Source organism: Apodemus sylvaticus, chromosome 1 (assembly GCF_947179515.1).
Source record: "Apodemus sylvaticus chromosome 1, mApoSyl1.1, whole genome shotgun sequence".
In the NCBI taxonomy this organism is placed as follows: domain Eukaryota; kingdom Metazoa; phylum Chordata; class Mammalia; order Rodentia; family Muridae; genus Apodemus; species Apodemus sylvaticus.
Window position 1 is genome coordinate 191,093,498 of NC_067472.1, and position 18,255 is coordinate 191,111,752.

At 48.2% G+C, this 18,255-nt stretch overlaps 1 protein-coding gene across 3 annotated transcripts; it reads right to left on the reverse strand.

The window, feature by feature from the left end:
• Positions 1–85: 85 nt before the first annotated feature.
• On the reverse strand, positions 86–18,026 carry U2af2 (U2 small nuclear RNA auxiliary factor 2). Of its 3 annotated transcripts, none has more exons than XM_052169644.1 (12): positions 17,855–18,026; positions 13,477–13,612; positions 12,730–12,774; positions 12,341–12,444; positions 11,814–11,965; positions 10,470–10,586; positions 9,555–9,693; positions 5,461–5,540; positions 5,264–5,386; positions 4,876–4,974; positions 4,399–4,647; positions 86–822 (listed from the first exon to the last, which is right to left on the reverse strand). In XM_052169644.1, the coding sequence occupies exons 1-12, from the start codon at positions 17,901–17,903 to the stop codon at positions 688–690; spliced, it is 1,428 nt and encodes a 475-aa protein (XP_052025604.1). In that variant the 5' UTR covers positions 17,904–18,026; the 3' UTR covers positions 86–687. The 3 variants fall into 3 exon arrangements, with proteins under 3 accessions (XP_052025604.1, XP_052025615.1, XP_052025623.1); XM_052169655.1 differs by having other exon boundaries at positions 4,888–4,974; positions 17,855–18,025; XM_052169663.1 differs by lacking the exons at positions 11,814–11,965; positions 12,341–12,444; positions 12,730–12,774; positions 13,477–13,612; positions 17,855–18,026 and adding an exon at positions 11,211–11,266.
• Between the last annotated feature and the right edge of the window lie 229 nt (positions 18,027–18,255).

Below are 18,255 nucleotides of genomic sequence, written 5' to 3' on the forward strand. Positions count from 1 at the left end.
TCCCTCCCTCCCTAGGCGGAATCCTCCACACCCTCGGCGGAAAGAGAAGGGCGGACACACTGGACACAGATGGGGCTCCATAAAGTAAAATACAACAAAATGTTTAATGAGCAAATTCGTATTAGCAAATATGAAACTGCCACAGAGAGGGGGAGCGGGACAGAGACCACGGGTTGAGTCAGGAAGACTAAGGAGAACCAACTACTTAAACCAGGGTGGAGAACAGGGAGGACCAAAAGCCAGAGGACGGGAGCTGTGGTCCTGCAAAGGGAGAGGGCAGGGCACTGAGGGCCAGACAACAAAATTCAAAAGAGTTTGGCCATAAAATATAAACACGCTATGTTCCTACCATGGAGGAAGAGAGGAGGAAAGAGGTGTAAGGGATAAGAGGCTGTTAGGGAAGAGGCTGTGGGGGTCCTACCCGCCCTGCTGCGCACACAGTCCCCATCCCAGCCCGTTCCCTGTGTCTGTGGGTGCATGTGTCTGTGGGCCTGTGTGCAGTTGCCCAGTCCCCTTCCTGCCCTAGCCCCCCACCCCCCACCCCCCCACAATTGCTGCCATTCCAGTTGCTGCCGGCTGTCATTCGGCTGTCACTCCTCTGCCCATCTTCAGAGGGGGGAAAGGAGGAGGGGACAGGTGGGGGGGAAGTCCCCAGCCAGCCCTGCCCCCACCCTCCCCCAGCCACCTCTACCAGAAGTCCCGACGGTGGTAAGAGTCAGGGTCACAGTATTTTGTGACCACCACTCTGTTGGCGAACTTGCGACCGGTTAGACCCTGCATGGCTTTCTGGCAGTCAAACACAGAGGTGAACTCCACAAAGATCTGTAGGAACAAGAGGCAGATCTGTGAGCAAGGCTGGCTCCTAGCATCTAGTCAGCATTCATTTAAGTACAGAATCAGCACAGGAACTGAGAACACCTCATCACACTGCACAGAGGCCTTCAGTTTAGTATGAGGGTGTTTACCCAAATGTTCTATAGTACCCAAGAACAAGGCACAGAAGAGAGACATCACAGAAATGGAGAAGAAAAAAAAAAAATAGACAGGCCTGAGTCATCTAAGTACACAGGGCAGGTGGCCAGAGAGTCAAGACCCCAGAGGAGAGAAGGGTCACTTCTGTATCATGCACCCCATAGGATGCTCCCTAAACCACAACAGTCACGTTCTCCCCACAGACAGTGGGTAAGGAAAGCTCAGAAATTAGGACTCAGGCCCAACTGGAATTAAAACAAATCCGAATTAAAATAAATCCATGTTGATAATCCTGCTTGAACCACCTTACAGTAAATGAGTATTGTATTCATTATGAAGGTGCCCCAACATGGGAAACTGCATGACTACCACCCTACTTTAAAACCAACTGACTTCAGAAGAGGTGAAGAGAATATGAGCTGAAACTGATAGCTTTATGGAGCCAGCAAAATGGCTCTGACATCCTTCGTTCAACCCCATCAACCTTGGAAAGGCCTGACTCCTCTCCCAAATGTTGTCCCATGCTTGCACAAAAACCAAAAATAAGTGAGTTGAAAATCTGTTACAAGGGGCTGGAGGGATGGCTCAGTGGTTAAGAGACTGCTCCTCCAGAAGATCTGAGTTCAACCAATTGGCTCAATCCCAATTACAACCAACTGTAATTGGGATCCAATGACCTCTTTGATAGGGACAATGTACTCACATAAATGAAATAAATATATCTTTAAAAAAAAGATCTATTAAAAAAGAAACTGCACCCAAATCCAGGATTTGGACCTTACTGAAACAAGACATTTAGAGATAGCAACATTTAAACAAAGCTTAGACACCAAGGAATTAAACGATTACTGTGCTATAATATAATAGCATTCTTTGTTTTTGTTGTTGTTGTTTTTAAAAACAAAAGTTAGCAGGCTGGTTCTAGGGACAGAAGATAGCCCTAGGAGATAATGTGTCAGTTAACACAAAGGTGTGGAGCCTACCACTGATGGCCAATCCCAAAACAATCTATTCCAAAATGTCAATAATGGAGAAATACAGCTAGCTAAGTTTCTAAGATAAGCTCTGAGACAGGCTCTAAGTGCTCACTGCATAGACTGTGTGAAGATCTGTAGACCTGCAGTCCCAGCAGAGGGGCTGAGGCAAGATCACTAGCCCCAAATCAGCCCATCTCAAAACAGAAACAAAGCCAGCCCCCAAAATATTAATAACTTAAAGCTGGATAATATACACTAAACATCAGCATCAACCATATATTTTTAGAAGACAAGTGAACATGGTAGCTAAGTGCCATGAGTTGAAGGCTAGCCAAACTGAGGCAGCATAGCAAAACCCTGTCTCAAATGAAGAAAATCAATACAAAAAAAAAAAGTCAGCTGCTCAAGAAGCCAGTCTGTGCATTCCAAGATCCTGTTTTTATTTACCCAATTCCCATTTAAGGCAGGCTTCCATTAAGGTGCCAGTCTGAATCAGACCAACAGTGGCATATCAAATACTGGCACAGAAGCAGTCAAGAGGCTTTTTTAGCCAGATAGTCTTCTTCCTTTTGACCACAGCACCAGACCTCTGCTGCGTTCCCAAGATTTATTTGAAAGCTGCCCAGCCTCCTCACATGTGAGTTTCTATCAATCTTCACCCGCTAAGGAGTTCCCATCTGCCCGGCTAACTGCTTCCTAGCTGACTCTATTTGGATATCTAAGTAACCTCAAAGGCAGGCCCAAACATGGCTGTTGCCCTCCACCTCGCCTGACACTCAGCTCCTGGATCACCTTTCTCCTCCCCATCTCCACAAACTCGTCCGTTTCTCTCGCTGCCTATTATAGTCACCATGTCACTTATGGACACAGATGTGTTGTTCTGAATGTCTCTGGACAATTTCACCACTTCAAGTTTTATGGGGGCATACAAACTATATGTTATCACTACATACTATCACCTTGACTAAACAGTTATCTCCCAGCACAGGACCATACTTTAAAGCAGACCACCATCTTTCTCCTCTATTAATACAAGAAACCCCATGAATCACCCGACTCATGACTGGGCCCTCTCCATACATTTATCAAACTATCTGGGATTACGTCAGTCTTTTTCTATCTGTGAAGCCCCACTCCTCTATAAGAAAACCCTAGACTTGTTCCTCAAGTTCATAAGACCCTCCCTAATCCTCTTGCAAAATTGGCCTCTTCTCTCACAACTCCTGCTCATGGTCCTTTCAGCCATAACAAAGGGTTCCTAAAACCAATGACTGAACATCCTATCCTCATCTCACTCATTCATACTCCTCAAGCAGCAATTAGCTCTACAGGGGCAAATCAAGTCCCTACTTTGAATATACCCACCCCCAAGCACACACACAGCAATTCATCTGCCTAGGACAGACCCACCTATCTAAAACCAGAATTTGGGCCTGTGGAAGTGGTTCAATGATAAAGCACTTGCTTAGTTAGCTACTATGAGGCCTTAAATTCTATCTTCAGTACCAGAAAGAAAAATAAAAGAATCAAACAACTTTTTCCTACCCTTTCCTGCTACTGCCCAACACAGCGCCCTATCAAAGTGTCCCCCTCTGTCCCTTGGTAAGAATCTTCTACTGACAGAATAAGAACACCACCAACCCCTCAGGGGCACCTTCCAAGGTGGATGCCAGGAGCCAAACTGACTTTACTTTTTGTTTAGAGTTCATTTTAAAGATAGCCTTGGGTTTTGACTTTTCCTCAGCTACAGACCTTGGAGAAATCGAGTGGTCACTGCCCTCCCAGAAGAAGAAAAGATCTTGCTGCTGCCAGAGATTCACCTTGGCTGAGTGCCTAGACTACGTGCAGAATCCCACCTGCTCACTTCTTCCCCTGCCTGTATAAATTCCCTGAGAAAATACAGTTTACTAGGTCTTGAGCAGTTAATTTGTCTTGACCTCGTTCTTCGCGTCTCCTGTCTGTTTCTCTGCCCTTTTCTTCTAGGGTCCCCTGTCGAAAACCCCCACGGGCCGGGGCAGGTGGACATGCACAGCTCCTCTACACCTACCAGGGTATAAGTGGTAACTCAGTAACCTCTGAAATCAAGGCCACAAACATGTGGTGCCTAGCTGTGTGTGGCTTGTCACCTCTGTACCACATCCTATAAAGAGGCACAGGAGCCACTCAAAGAACACAGATGCAGCTTCAAGGCATGTACATAGTAAGGAAATTGTATGCGGTAACATCATTGTAAAAGAATCCCACATAAGAAAAGAGAAAAAATAAGTTTTGAACTAAGTTGTATGATATATAGAAACCAATTTCTCCACTCTAGGCCCCAAGTCCCCAGAAGACCCTGATCCTGTCTGGGTCCTCTGTATCCACCTTTGGTCTCAACTAGACAGGTCCTGAGGGAGATGGAGGGTGGTAAGGAGGGTGTGTGTGCACAAAACAAAAAGGGCACTCTAACCTTTCCACAGCCAGGCACCTCAACGCCGTCCACGGGGCGGGGAATCTCAATGGACTTGACTAGCCCATACTTGCTGCACTCATCTCGTACGTCCTCTACAATCTCCTCATACTCCTCATCGTCCAGCAGCTCCTCGGGCAGCACCATGTTCATGAGGCACAGGACCTCCGTTGGGTGACCGCCCATCTGCACCTGAGAACTCATCAGGCCGGGCACTTGAAGGGTCACAGGTGTCTGATTGATGGTGCTCTGTGGGGCCAGGGAAACAGATTTGTCACAAAAAGGCTCAGAGTAGCCTCCCTCCATTCAAGCCTGTGCCTCTTACACCCAACTAGTGGGACCATTCCTCTACTTAAACACTTATGAACCCAGTGCCCAAATCCCCTCCCATGAAAACTGGGGCAGAACTCAAGAAAACCTTCCCATCCAACCCTCCCCCCCCCCCAGGGTCCCTCTAGCCAATGGAAGATGACGTGCCGGGAGGCTCACCAGCGTGGCATTCTTGGCTCCCACACTCGCCCTCTGGACAAGCAGCTTCTTGTCCCCTAGCTGCATCCCATTCAGCCCAGCAATGGCCTATAGTGGGAGGACGAAAGGTGGAAGGGGCGCAGGAGAGGAACAGGTCAGGAACCAAGGGGCCCAGCATTTCCCCCAAAGAACCAGGCATTGGTGGGGAAAGAGTGGAAGGCAAAGGGCTTTTATGTTTGGAAAGAGGCAAAACCAAGGGAAAAGGAATGAGTCTCCACAAGGCTTTGCTTAAGACTAAACACCTCCCCCACCCCAGCATGAGGAGAGGATAAGCTTAGAAATAAGAGTAGGGTTAAGGGCAGATGGAGTGAGCGAGCAGATAGATACTTGGACTCACCTGATCTGTGACGTTGATGTCCACGTACTCACAGAAGGCATAGCCTTTGGAGAGCCCCGTGGCACTATCCTTGACCAAGTTGAAGGCCTTGAGAGGCCCAAAGGACGTCAGCAGCTCTTTTACCTACAAAGGCCCGAAAATTCATCAGGGTTTCATCAGGCTAAGAAGGGTAGCTAGCAAGAGAGCAGAGAATTTACCTGGTCATCATTTAGGTAGTTGGGCAAACCCCCGATGAACAGCTTGTGGGCAGAGTCTGGGACTACAGTGGATACAACTCCTAAAGACAAAAATGTATAAAGACTTCAATTCCAATACAAAGTAATTTCCCAACATCCAGGAAAAAATCTGGGATTGGTGACATACACACTTATCTTTTCAGCACTTGAGAGGCTAAGGAAGAGAATCAGTCTCAAAAAAATCTACAATGAGTCCCCTTCACAGGTCCTATCCTACCTAAGATACCATATAAAGGTGGAAGCCAACCCAAACCCCCTTATTCTGACAAGTACACAAGCTTAAACCAGCCAACTAAACAGAAAACATGCCCTAGGAACTGACAACCACCCACCAACATCTCATCTCATTCAGCTGTTCAGTCCTTTGCCTTCAGGGTCGTGTATTCATAAGCCCCTGCAGGAGTGACCTGCACTCTGAGGTAATGTGACAGACAAGGAGCTGAGAGGCTGCTCAGAGTCTCAGAACATGCTTCAGTGTTGGCTGCCACTGTAGTGATGACTAGTGGTCAACTCTGCGAAGCTGTGTTTAGAATCCATTAAAGCTCCAATATAACTACATGGTGCTATCACCTGAGGGAGTTTGTACCACTTCTTTACTCAACTCACATATAAGTGATAGCCAGATGTTTCTTAGCACATCACACAAACTTCACCAATATTAGCACTTATTCTTACAGTCATTATCAGGCCCCTGCATCAGTCATCAGTCCAGCGTAAGTCCTCTGTTCCAAAGTCTCACTAGAAGTAGCCTCCCCCTTTTCAGCTCTTCTCCATGCTAAGTGCAGGGGTCCATCCTAATCTACAAAAGCATACTGAATGGACACACCCCATCTATCTTCTAAGCTGCCATCTGCCCCACTATAACTCTTTAGCCCCAAAGAACTGCAGGCATCAATTCAGCTATTTCTAACCACCAGAAGTGTATCCCAGTAGCCAAGTCATCTAAACCGCAACAGACCGAAGTTACAGTGCACCTATGACAAGCAGAAGCACTAACAGCTAGGCCATATCCAGTACTGCCATAAGCCAGAGACAACCACTTTAAAACTCCATCTAAGGCTCGAGAGCTGGCTCAGCAGTTAAGAGCACTTGCTGCTCTTCCAGAGGCCCAGATTCAGTTTCCCAGGACCCACATGATGACTCACAACCACTCATAACTCCAGTTCCAGGGAATTCAACTTGCTCTCTTCTGACCTCCTTAGACACCAGGCATCCATACAGTATATACTTATATGCAGGCAAAAGACTCATACCTTAGGTACAAGAGTCCTGGCTTAAAACAAAAGAAATAAAAGTTCTAAGAGTAGGAAGAAGGTGACTTCTAGAGTCCAACTCAACAGAGCCTCTCTACAGCAGCTCAGCAGGTGGCTCTACACTGGTCTCTGACAAGTAAGCAGGAAGGCAGCAGATGGACTACAAGCCCAATCTGGTAATCATTGTGACTTATCTCAGAGGAAGAACAAGACAGAACCCAAGCTAGCTGCCCTGACTGCAATTCTGTGCTGTCTACACCTAGAGAAAAGGAGAGACCACCGCCACACTACAAATAGGGCCCATACAGAAGCATCCTATTCCACTTAATCCCAGGGATACAAGCAGCTAACACTGGTGACTGAGAAGGACTTCACTTCGATGGAAATGCAGCTCAGCTTCCACTGCAGGTGATCAGGGTGAGTTATCAGTCCATACTCTCTCACGAGGGAGAAAGGCAGCCAATTTAAAAATCTTTTAACTCTATCATCAATATTTATTGGACTTTCACCAAATGCTTTTCCTCTTTAGTTTATCTATATAAACCTTTGTTTTCCTCCTCTGGAAGAGGAAATCCAAAAAACAAGACAGGGGACCTGAAGGCAAAATTCCACTTGTTGCTGCCTTCTCCAAAGTGGTAATTTTGTGCAGAAGCACAGGCAGAGCCGGAAAAGCCAGATCTTCAGGCAGGCACATCCCAAAGAGACTCAGGACTTATCTTCCTATTTTTTAATCACAGCGGTGCAGCCTCCCTGTGAAAGAGGCTTGCCACTTAGCAGCATGATCCAAAGCAACTGTGTCTGTTAGCTACATGTTTTCAGTAGAAAGTTTAACATGAAAGAGTACAGAGAAACACTGAGCTAGGACTCCCTCCAGGGCCAACCTGTGCAACTCAGGAAACCTAAGAATTTCATGACCATGAACAATTATTAATCATCACTCCTGTCTTTCCTCCTCTGTGAAACGACAATTCCACCTACTACAGAGGATAGTAAACTGATGTGGCATATGCTTATGATCTCACTATTGGGGGGCAGGGATTCAAGTCTAAGATACAGTTATTCCATTTATCAAAAAACTACAGCTAGGCCTCTGCTAGTACAAGTTTATAATCCCAACTGTGCACGAAGATCCAAAGTTCAAGGCCTCCCTGGGAAACAGAGACCCTGCCTCAAACTACTAATAAAAAGTTTGAGGATATCACCAAGTGTCAGACTATCTGCTTAGCATGTGCAAGGCTCTAAGTTCAATTCCTAGTACCACAATGATACCTGTAATCAAAGTGCCAAAATCTATTTATAATAACAAGCAGTGGGCCATACCTGCTTGTTCCAATTATGCTCCAAGTCATAATTAGCTGAGTGAAGGCTAAAAGAAGATCCAGGAACAGGCAGCACATGGCATGCCACACAGTCAGTAAAACCAGCAGGTTGTTTTTAAAGAGCAATCCAAACAATAAATTTAGTGCCAAGAGATACAAAAAAGATGTTCTACAGCTTCACCTGAGAATCAGTAAGCAAGCAGGACCTGGTGGCACAGGCCTATAATCCCAACTACCCAGGCAGCTGAGGACAGGAGGCCTTCAAGTTCCAGACCTGTCTAGGCAAACTTAGTGAAACCCTACCTCAAAGATACAGTTATTCCATTTATCAAAAAACTACAGCTAGGCCTCTGCTAGTACAAGTTTATAATCCCAACTGTGCACGAAGATCCAAAGTTCAAGGCCTCCTCAAATAAGAACTTACAGGGGGCTTGGGATTCAGGTTAGAGGTTCAATGCTTTCCTGACAAGCACAACGGCTGGAGTTCAATCCCCAGTACCACCGTGAATCTCCTCCAAGCAGTATTTTTAAGAGCATGTTAGTTTTAGACTCAGGTATGTGACAAGTGGAAAGAGGCACTGACCTCACCAGAATTTGCAACAAGAAAGCATTCGGTAGTCAGGCCATGAGCCCAAGTCCTGCACTACCAGGAATGTGTTCCTCCTCTAGAATGAAGGAATTTCTTGACTTGGTTCCACTGGGCACCCTCTGATCCTGAGCCATCAACCAGGAGGACCTCACATTCATCCCAATCAGCCTCAGACCTGGGCCTTACTAACTTATCTAAGACTCTAGCACCTGTGCTTCCTAAAGCCCAGTAGGAGATGAAACAGCCTACATATCCCAACTCATACCCAATATCACCTGCCAAAGGCTAGGTCAGCAAACTACAGTTTACAGGATGACACACATTGAGCCTTTAAACTCTGAAAGATTTGTGTAGAAAATGAAAAAGAAAAAAATCACAAAGAATCCAAATTTCTAATGATCGTGTCTGTAGCATAAACACTAAAGGTCTATTGTGACCTACCAATCAGAGGTTATACTATATACTACAGGAAACAGCATAGAACACATGCCAGACAAAGACATGGAATCAATGAACACTAACATGCTAGACCACACACCAGCATCATGCAAAGATCTGTTGATATGTACTTACAAGTACATACATATACAACATATCAAGCCCTGAAATTCCAGGGCTAAGGAGACAAGGTAAGAACAATGCCCAGATTTCAATCACAGTTTCTAGAACACCTCTGATGGGGAGCTGGCTCTGACACTTACAAGTTAAGCTGAGCTATAAGTTCTCAGATCACAGCTCGCCACTTCAGAGGCCTAGGACAGCTGCCAAGCTAGAAGAACATCCACAGCGCACACACACTTATTTCCAAAGCAACTGTAGCTTGACCAAGAACAGGAACGTGGGTTGAGGAAACAGTGACTCCCCATCCCAGCCACCCAACAAATTTTCACTCACCAGGCACATAAACAGAGGGATTCTCTGACATGCCAGGCAGTGGCTGGTAGTCATGAGGCCTTCGAATCTTCAATGACTGGCCTTGGAAGATGATGCCATCAAAGGCCATGGCCTGGGTTGTCTCATCCACTGACCGGAACTGAAGGAAGAGAAGCAACAGAGGTAAGGGATAGGCTGGGACTAGACCCCCTCCCCCAAGACTGCAACTTTCCTCCCACTTACATAAACAAACAATGTTCTAAACCCATAATGGACAATGGAAAGAAGCAGTATCAGATTGCCTCTAGAAGCTCACACCCAACAGATAACAAGCACTGACAATCATAAACGCATCATAAGTGCTGACAGTACTGAGAAGCCAGCATGGAAAAGTCAGGTCAACTAAGTTAGGTGGCAATGACAGCCCAGGCTTTCTGATGAAGTGACATTTAAGTTGAAGTCTACAACAGTACAAATCAAAGTGGACTCTGAAGGGCAAGTGCAGAGTGAGAGGGAACACTCAAAAACCTCTTCAGCAATCTTGATCATGCCAACACCCCCACTGTTTTTTATGAGTATGACCTCAGAGTTGAGCTAGGTCTTCACAAACAGTTGGAGAGTAACTGCCAAGAAACATGACATAAACATCTACAGTAAACTGCCTCAGCCTAGGCCCCAAATAGGTAGAAGCACACTGAGCCCCCTGGAAGATCAGTGTGTAGCCTGAGCAGAGTGAACTGGGCCAGAATAGTCTCAAAAACCAACAAAGCAGGCAGGGGCCTCACAGTCCTCCCAGTGAGACAGAACATAGAATGGGACTACAGAACTCCTCCAGCAGCCAAATAGAAAATGAAATGACCGCTGCAGAGAAAGCGGTCAGAGTAGGCAGCACAGGCCAGCCCTACTATCCCTTATCCTTATCACTGGAAAGCTCACCTCCAAAAAGGCAAAATTCTTGTCTTGATTTATCTGCACAGCCAAGACTGGGTTGCCAGGGGCCTGAGTCAACCCCCCCAAGCGCATCTGGGCATTGAAGAAGTCCATCATAGCCTCCTGCAGAGGGAATAGGAGACAGGGAAGGGCGGGGAGGGAGGTGGAGAGAGGAGGGGAAGGGTGAGAGAGGGAGACACAGAGGGGTTTGGGGGTAAGGGGAGAGGAATGAGGGACGGGAGAACGGGGAGGGACAGGGACAGTGGAATATGGATCAGGGGTGTAGAGGTCAATAGTAGGAACAAATGCAGGAGGTAAATGAGAGAACAGAGAAGAAGCAATACCAAAGGACAGGAGACAGGAGCAAATGGGCCAGACGGCATGAGGGATGAGCCATGGGGCCCAAAAAGTTAGGAGAAAGTTATTCAAGAAAAGAGGAAAAGATATGACAGCAAGAGGAAAACAAAAAAGCAAAAAACAAAAACAAAACCCATGATGACACGAGGAAGAAATGTGCAGTGCAGACAAGGCAGGAAGAGAGACAAGCAGAGGGCCATGAAGGGCGCCCAGAGAGGCAGAGCAAGGAGAGTGCAGGAGCAGGGAGGGATGGAGGAGCAGGGAAGAAGGGGTAGGGCGGGAGGGGAGGAGAAAAGAGTGATGTGGAGGGATCTGGCCCTGGAGTCCGGGGGCTGGTTTATCAAATGTAGCAAAGTGCAGGTTGAGAAAGTCAGAATGGACCTTACTTGCCTTCGACGATGGTAGCAAACTTTTTGTTGCTACGAGGGATCTCAGCCCCACAATATTTCACTTTAAAGAGAAATGGAAACAACTCTTTGATCTCGGGATTCTCAGGGGTGCCACGGGAAGGGGTGGGGGAGAGGGATGGGGGAGAGGAGCGGTGGGGAAGGTAGGGGAGGTCAGGGCTACCAAAAATAAAAGAACAGCGACCATGGGAGGGATGTGGGGAAAAGGATGTGGATAGACGGCAGAAAAGGAGAGCATGTCAGAAAGCTGCAGGGACGTCTGTTTGTACGTGTGTCGAGTCTCCCTCTCTGTCTCTCTCCAACACGTAGGTACAATATGTAGGTGGGTACGTTATGTGTGTGTTTGATCCCTGGGTTGCTGGAGGAGGTTGGGTAAAGGGAGACGGGAGAGGGGAAGAGGAGGGAGGGAGGGGCCACCCCCAGCCCGGCCCCTGGCTGGCTCAACTCCATCCGTCCGTCTGGGAGGGGGCCGGGGGGTCTTGCAGGAACAGAGTCTGACTCGTGCAGGTTGGGGAAAGGGAATGGAGGGGGGGAGGCACATGGTAGGGAAAAGGGGGAGAGGGCAGGGGCAGGAGGAGGGCAGTACCTCAGTAATGCCAAAAGGGATGTTGCCCACGTAGAGACGTCTGGCCTGTCTGGTCATCTGGCTCCCAACCACAGGGACCGGCGTTGGGGTCACAGCCAGACCATCAGGAGTCATGGTGGGGAGAAGGGCAGTGGCTGGAATCTGACCCGCAGCTTCAAGAGAGGTATGAAAAAAGTGAAAAGCCATTATCAACCCTGAAAACCAGGGTCACTCAGTGTACACTGGCCCTACCTACCCACCCTCCAGACCACTTCATCTGGAAGCTCTTCAATCAGCCCAGTCAGCTCAGCAGCGGGGCCCATCCAATACCCACTGCTGAGTTTGACTTCCTAGGCAGCCCACTGTGAAAGACAGTCTCTCCTTCAGCAGTGTTTCTCACAGCAGGTACCAGAAGCCCTAGGATATGGTCCTTCAGTTTCACTAAGCACGTTCACACACAGAGCTTTAACCCCTAACACACACACACACATACACACACACACACAATTTTAACCCCTACCACAGTCTGTGGGGAGGGAGAGACCTACCTTGCATGGCCTTGTACTGCATTGGGGTGATGTGCTCAAAGCCAGGCGGTGGCACGTCCCAGTATTTACGCACCTTCTTCTTTTTCTCATGGCGAGGGGAACGACTGGGGAAGCGGGGAGGGGGAAAGTGGGCAGGGCAACCTCAGTCTGACCAACACTGGGCCTGCAAGTCCCATAAGGAACACCTCCCAGCCCATCACACCCTCCCACACATAAGCTCCACTCTCTCCAGGAGGGAGAGCTGGGCCTGGGCCTGAAGAGGGACACTGCCCGATGAGCCTCTTTCCCAGGGCTCAGGCCAGGGTAGGGACGCAAGGCAGGCAAATCGCACAGGTGAGGAAGGAGAAGGGAGTGGGCATGGGGCAGAAGGGGCAGGAAGAGAAGCTCACATCAATCCACCGTGCTCCTCTTTAGCGCCTCTGGTCAAAGGTTTGCTGAGGGGTGGGAGGGAAAGGCAAAGGTATGGGGAGGAGTGACTAGGGACCTTTGTCTTCCCCACACAACACACCACGCCCAAGGTCACTGAACCCCAAGACCAAGGCAGGACCGAGGAGCATGCAGGTCCCCTCAGCCCTGTCAATCCCCCCAACCCTACCATTCCCAGGAAATAGGAAATAATGAAAAGGAGCAGGAAGAGACTAGGCCACTCTATGGAGAAACTGAGATAAGGAAGAAAGCACTTCATATATCCCACACTTCCTCATCTAGAGGAAACAGAGAGAATGGAGGGAACCCAGGAAGGGAAGATGACTCTGAATAACTAGACCAATAGCCCTAAGCTGGAAATTAAGGTCCAGGCTTCAGATACAGCCCTACTCCCAGAACACAAAGGAAGCAGAAAGAAACAGGGCTCCAAAACAGCCCCAAACAGAGTAGTAGAACAAGGAAAAACTAATTGGGCCCTTAAAGACAGGGACAGCCTTGCCCTTAGAGAGGGAAAGAAAAAAAAGTCCCTGTTCCCAGGAACTACTGCCCCCAGCAACCCTTTGGCACTGCCAGGGAAACTGAGAGAAATCCCATAAACAGGGAAAACTGACTTGAAGACAGACCAAACAGCACCAACACAGGGAACAGTCAGGCAGACCCAGTCAGTCTCTTGACAGAGGGCCCAGCCAGAGGTCCCAGAGCTCTAGTACCTTCGTCGTCTCCTATCTCGAGAGGCACTGCGCTGGTCCCGGTTGCGCCGATCTCGGCTTCGGCTCCTGCGCTTTCGATCCCGGCTTCGAGAGCGACTGTGACTACGCTTCCGGTGCCGGTTTTCCTTGTCCCGCTCTGGACAAGTGTGAGAAGAGATGGAATGAGTGAAGATAAAGTGCAGGCCCAGCCCACCCTGCGTGCTGGTGGCTATACCAAGACCCAGGGAGGCCACCCCCCAGGGAAGGGATTTAATGGAAGGAGACAACAGGCCTCCTGGGTCCACACCGAGTCCCCAAGGACTCTGAGGGACCAAAGGGACAGGGCCTGGAAATGCCCCCGGGGTGTAAGATACCTGAAGACGCTCAAGAGGAGCTGAGGAGCCAGAGAAGACAGAGGAAGCTGGCTCCTGGTCCCCCTCGAGGGCTGAGGGGCCTGACCCCAGGGTCGTCCCTGAGAGGGGCAGGGCTAGAGGCTGGGGAATCAAGAGACCCAATGATGTTTTCCTGAAGAAACCGACCAACCCCTCAGGAAAAAACCTCTGCAACCAGCTGGTACCCATAGCCCCACCATCAGACCCAAGGGTCAGGTGCCAGGCAGATCTAGTAACCTTAAGAAGTGAAGAAACTCAACTCCATCCCTTCCCAACCAGGTGAATAATGTAAGAGCAAACACCCTCTGAAAGGGAGGAGCTTCTTTCTGAATGTACAGAAAAAAGTAAGGAAAAGATACCTCCCGAATATTTAACTAACGGTCCAGAGCAGCCTCACCCCCCAGCCCTCCCCGCCTCACTCCCTCAAAAGCAGGGTGGGATAGTACAAGGACCTGTGTCTTCACCATTATCTACTCTGCTTCCTTAGCTTCTTTGCCATAGAGGTCATGGCCACTAACAGAGCACAGCCTTGCATGAAAAACTACAAAGGCTCAGAGGGCAAAGGCAGGCAGATGGATCTCAGAGTTCAAGACCAGCCTGGTCTACATTACATAGCAAGTTGCACACCAGCTGGAGCTACATAGTTAGACCCCAACTTAAACAAAAACACAATAACTCCTATTCTGCAATCTATCCCCCAGGGTAGAAACTAAACCAGGATCACCTTAATGTATTTCCTTAATTCCAAAGTACCACCAGTCTCAACCATCAACCTCCCATTCACCCATACTGATGAACACAGCCAGGAGTGATGAGGCATGTAACAGGCTGACACAGGAAAATAAAGAGTTGGCTAATGAGTTAAATGAGGACCTATCTCAAAAATAAACATACTCAAAAACTGAAACAGGCATATCCTAAAAGTATTGATTTCTGAGACTGGCAGTAGGAAAAAGCAATGAGAAAACCTCACCCCACATTTATACCACATATTTTCTGTGGCAGTAAGTAGAAAAATCTGAAATCTGAAATCTTTAACTCTGTAACTACTAATACTAAAAAAGCACCTCAGGAAAAAAAAAACAACCCTGAGATATTCTACCTGAATCTACAAACAGTATCTTCACTTGCATTTAATTATCACTAATGCTTTGTTTCAAAAACTGCCAGAAGCTCATATAGCAGATTAAGGCACAAGGAAATCAGGACTTACTCAACGCCTAAAACGCAGGAAACAGTGGAGTCCAGACTGAAATTGTAATGCCATTAAGTTAGGGACCGGGCTGAATTATCGAGTGAAGACCAAGCAAAACATTCAGTAAGTACAGAGTCTGAGTTCAACTACTAACAGCAAAGAATCTGCATGTATACATGCAAAGAATAAAAACAATCAAGAGCTAGACAGAGGCAAGACCTGTGGAATATTGAGACAAGCACAAAGCCAGGCAGCTCTGGCTCCACACCAGGAAAAGGGGCCACTTACAAATCCCAAATGTCTTCCCTGCTGCTAAGCCTCAAAAACAAAGAACTCCAGAGATGAAGTGACAATACCGGGTGCCTAGGACACAAACTCCCAGGAGACTTAAGAAACTGAGAAGGGGGCTAAAGCTGAGAGATACAGTGAGGCTAGGTCAAACACAAATACCCACAGGCAGGCAAGGTGACAAGGTGGTCAAGCTTTCTTCCAGCAAGGCAAGAACCTTCTCCCACAAACTGATGCTGGACAGTTAAGAAAAGGAAACTTCATTTGCTCAAAATGCTATACTGTAGTTGTCTTGTGTACATAGCTCCAATAGCCGACCCTTATAAGCCAGGTCTCAGGCTCTGTTGCCAACAGCAGCAGGAACACTCTAGAACTACGCGTCATATATCACAGCCTCCAACATCAGCTGAAGAAGCTCCACTTGAACTACAAGGAACCAGTTTTGCAGTCAGAGCTCTACATAAACGCAGGAACTTACGCTTTAACATCCACTTTTCCCTTCCTTGAATGAAGGTCACACCTACACTACCCAAGTCTCATGAGGTATCCACTTCTCATTTGGCATCCACTTTCCCTACCTTCTACAACTCAACACCAGTCTATCTGAGCCAAAGTCCTCCTATCTTCACAATACCAATTATGGCTATTATTATTATTTAGGCATTTAACATAATTCAAGCCACATAGTATATATGCAGGCTGCTCCATTTAAACTCAGCTCCAGCTTTCCACCAACTAATGCCTGGAGCTATTTTTCTTAAGAGAAAATAAAAATAAAAAACTTTATGAGCCTCAGTTTCCTGCTCAATAAACAGAAAACGATTTTGTCCTTAGAAGGATTCACTCAGAAGTGACTCACTTAAAACTGTTTAGGGGTAGTGGCTCACACCTCATGCAGAAGGCAGAGGCAGGAGGATCTCTGTGAGTTCGACAGGATCAAGGACTCAAGGACAACTGGGGCTACACAGAGACCTGATGAAACCTATCTCAGAAAAAAAGATAGATTTTAAGAGTTTAACAAATGTCCTTGCCTCGATGTACCACTAATTTCTTTTTTTTTTTTTTTTTTTTTTTTACCCGAGACAGGGTTTCTCTGTGTAGCCCTGGCTGTCCTGGAACTCACTCTGTAGACCAGGCTGGCCTCAAACTCAGAAATCCGCCTGCCTCTGCCTCCCAGAGTGCTGGGATTACAGGCGTGCGCCACCACCACCCGGCTATGTACCACTAATTTCAAAAACCCGGTAAACAAAGCATCGAAAATCAGCATACGGGTACAGACTATCAGATAAAGAGTAATGCAGATATTTGAACTCAGGTATATTCAATTCCTAAGCCCTACGCTCTTAAGCAGTCCGCTACTCAAAGCAGTAAAGCTCACCAAGGGCGCTCAGAGTAATTATTTTCCTATGCGTACTGTTTCAGCCACTCTCCACTCTCTCAATTCCAGCTTCATTCCAAAGAATTCTGAAGGTTTCATCCAGCTTAAGTCTCAATCCTCAAGAAATTAAAGCTCTTCAATCTCAAACAAAAAAGAAAAGGTTGGAGATGTACCATAACTCAACTTTTTCCTTGGTATCGCTAAGTCCGTCAGCACTAACATAGCCTGCTTGCCTTTCTGATCCAAATTCATAGTACAGGATCTTACCCCAGGAGCATCTGCCTCCACTAACCTAAAAATGGGCCAGCTCCCTCCGTCCCATTTTGTGGACGATTTTACTATCCCTATAGTGTGACTGCATTTAGGGATCCAAGTTTGGAATGATACAGGACTTGGGCTTTGCCTAAAACCGAAAGGTTTAAGGATTGTTAGGGATATGGAAAACTGATATTGTCTGCCGCCAAGAACCCGAAGGCATATATGACTTATGCTCTGCAGGAGCACAAAGAACGCAGACTTCCCTCTTTGGCGGGCAAACAAGTGTAGGACACATTTTTATCTAAGACGCCGCAAAACCGGAGACTGAGACAGGAACATCAAAGAAGGAGAGTTCTGGAGAAACCGAAAAATATGAACAGGCTCGAAACCTACACAAGCAGCGAGAGACTGCAGCCCCAGTCCACGTGAAGGAAAGGGAAGGGGGGGGTGCTTCACCACCGCCATTTTGGAAACAAAGGGGGCGTGGAGGAAGGAAAAGTACGCCCGACCGGAAGCGGAAGTGCCAAGGCAGCAAAAGGAAAAGACAGAATTAGAGAGACCTAAATTCATCTTTCTCAAATAAAAGACAAAAATGTAAAACAACAAAAAAGCTTCACATTGATGAATCCGGCGCGCTCTCAACGTGCCTACTTGACAAAACGCGCCGCCTCCGCCGGGACCACGTGGGCGCGGGCTACTGCGGCGCGCACGCGCCGTGAGCCTCGCCCGCCACCCCTTCCCTCAGCGCCGAGAGGTCACGTGAGCTAGGCGCGCGCGGCACGGACGGGAGGGGGGCATCGTGCGGCCCTAGGGAAGGGAACAAGAAGGGGGGATGGCGGGGGGCACAGGGCGAAGCAAGAAGCCACCCCACAACCCCGGCGCCCTCACCTTGTTTATTCTCGTTGAGCTGCCGCTCGAACTCGTCGAAGTCCGACATGCTTAGGCGGCCGCGTAGGGCCCTGTGCAGCTCTCGCCTCGCCTTGCCGCCCGCCCGCTCCGGCTACTTCCGCCGCTGACTTCAGCTACTTCCGGCCCCCGCCGGCACTCCGTCGTCTACCTAATCAAGCCCCGCCCCGTCCCGACTCCACCCCCTCGTCCCGCCCGTCTCACCCCCCCTCGAACTTCCCCGAGCTCCGCGCCGAAGCCTGTCGGCTATTCTCGGACGGAAAAGTCTGAAGGCGGCGGTCGCCTTCGAAATCACCAGAAGCGAGGGTTTTGCGGGCTGCCCAAGTTTCGGTAACTTTTCGGAGACTAGCGTTTCAACGTTCGGAGGGGAACGTGGGTCCTCG

Bases quoted from the DNA above. Each gene is read 5' to 3' on its own strand.
- U2af2 (XM_052169644.1), bottom strand. From the start codon at position 17,903: ATGTCGGACTTCGACGAGTTCGAGCGGCAGCTCAACGAGAATAAACAA. The intron at 12,775-13,476 runs GTACTAGAGCTC...CCCACCCCTCAG, and splicing joins CGAGATAGGAGACGACGAAG to CAAACCTTTGACCAGAGGCG. The intron at 4,648-4,875 runs GCACGTCATCTT...CTGGCCCCACAG, and splicing joins CCACGCTGGTGAGCCTCCCG to AGCACCATCAATCAGACACC.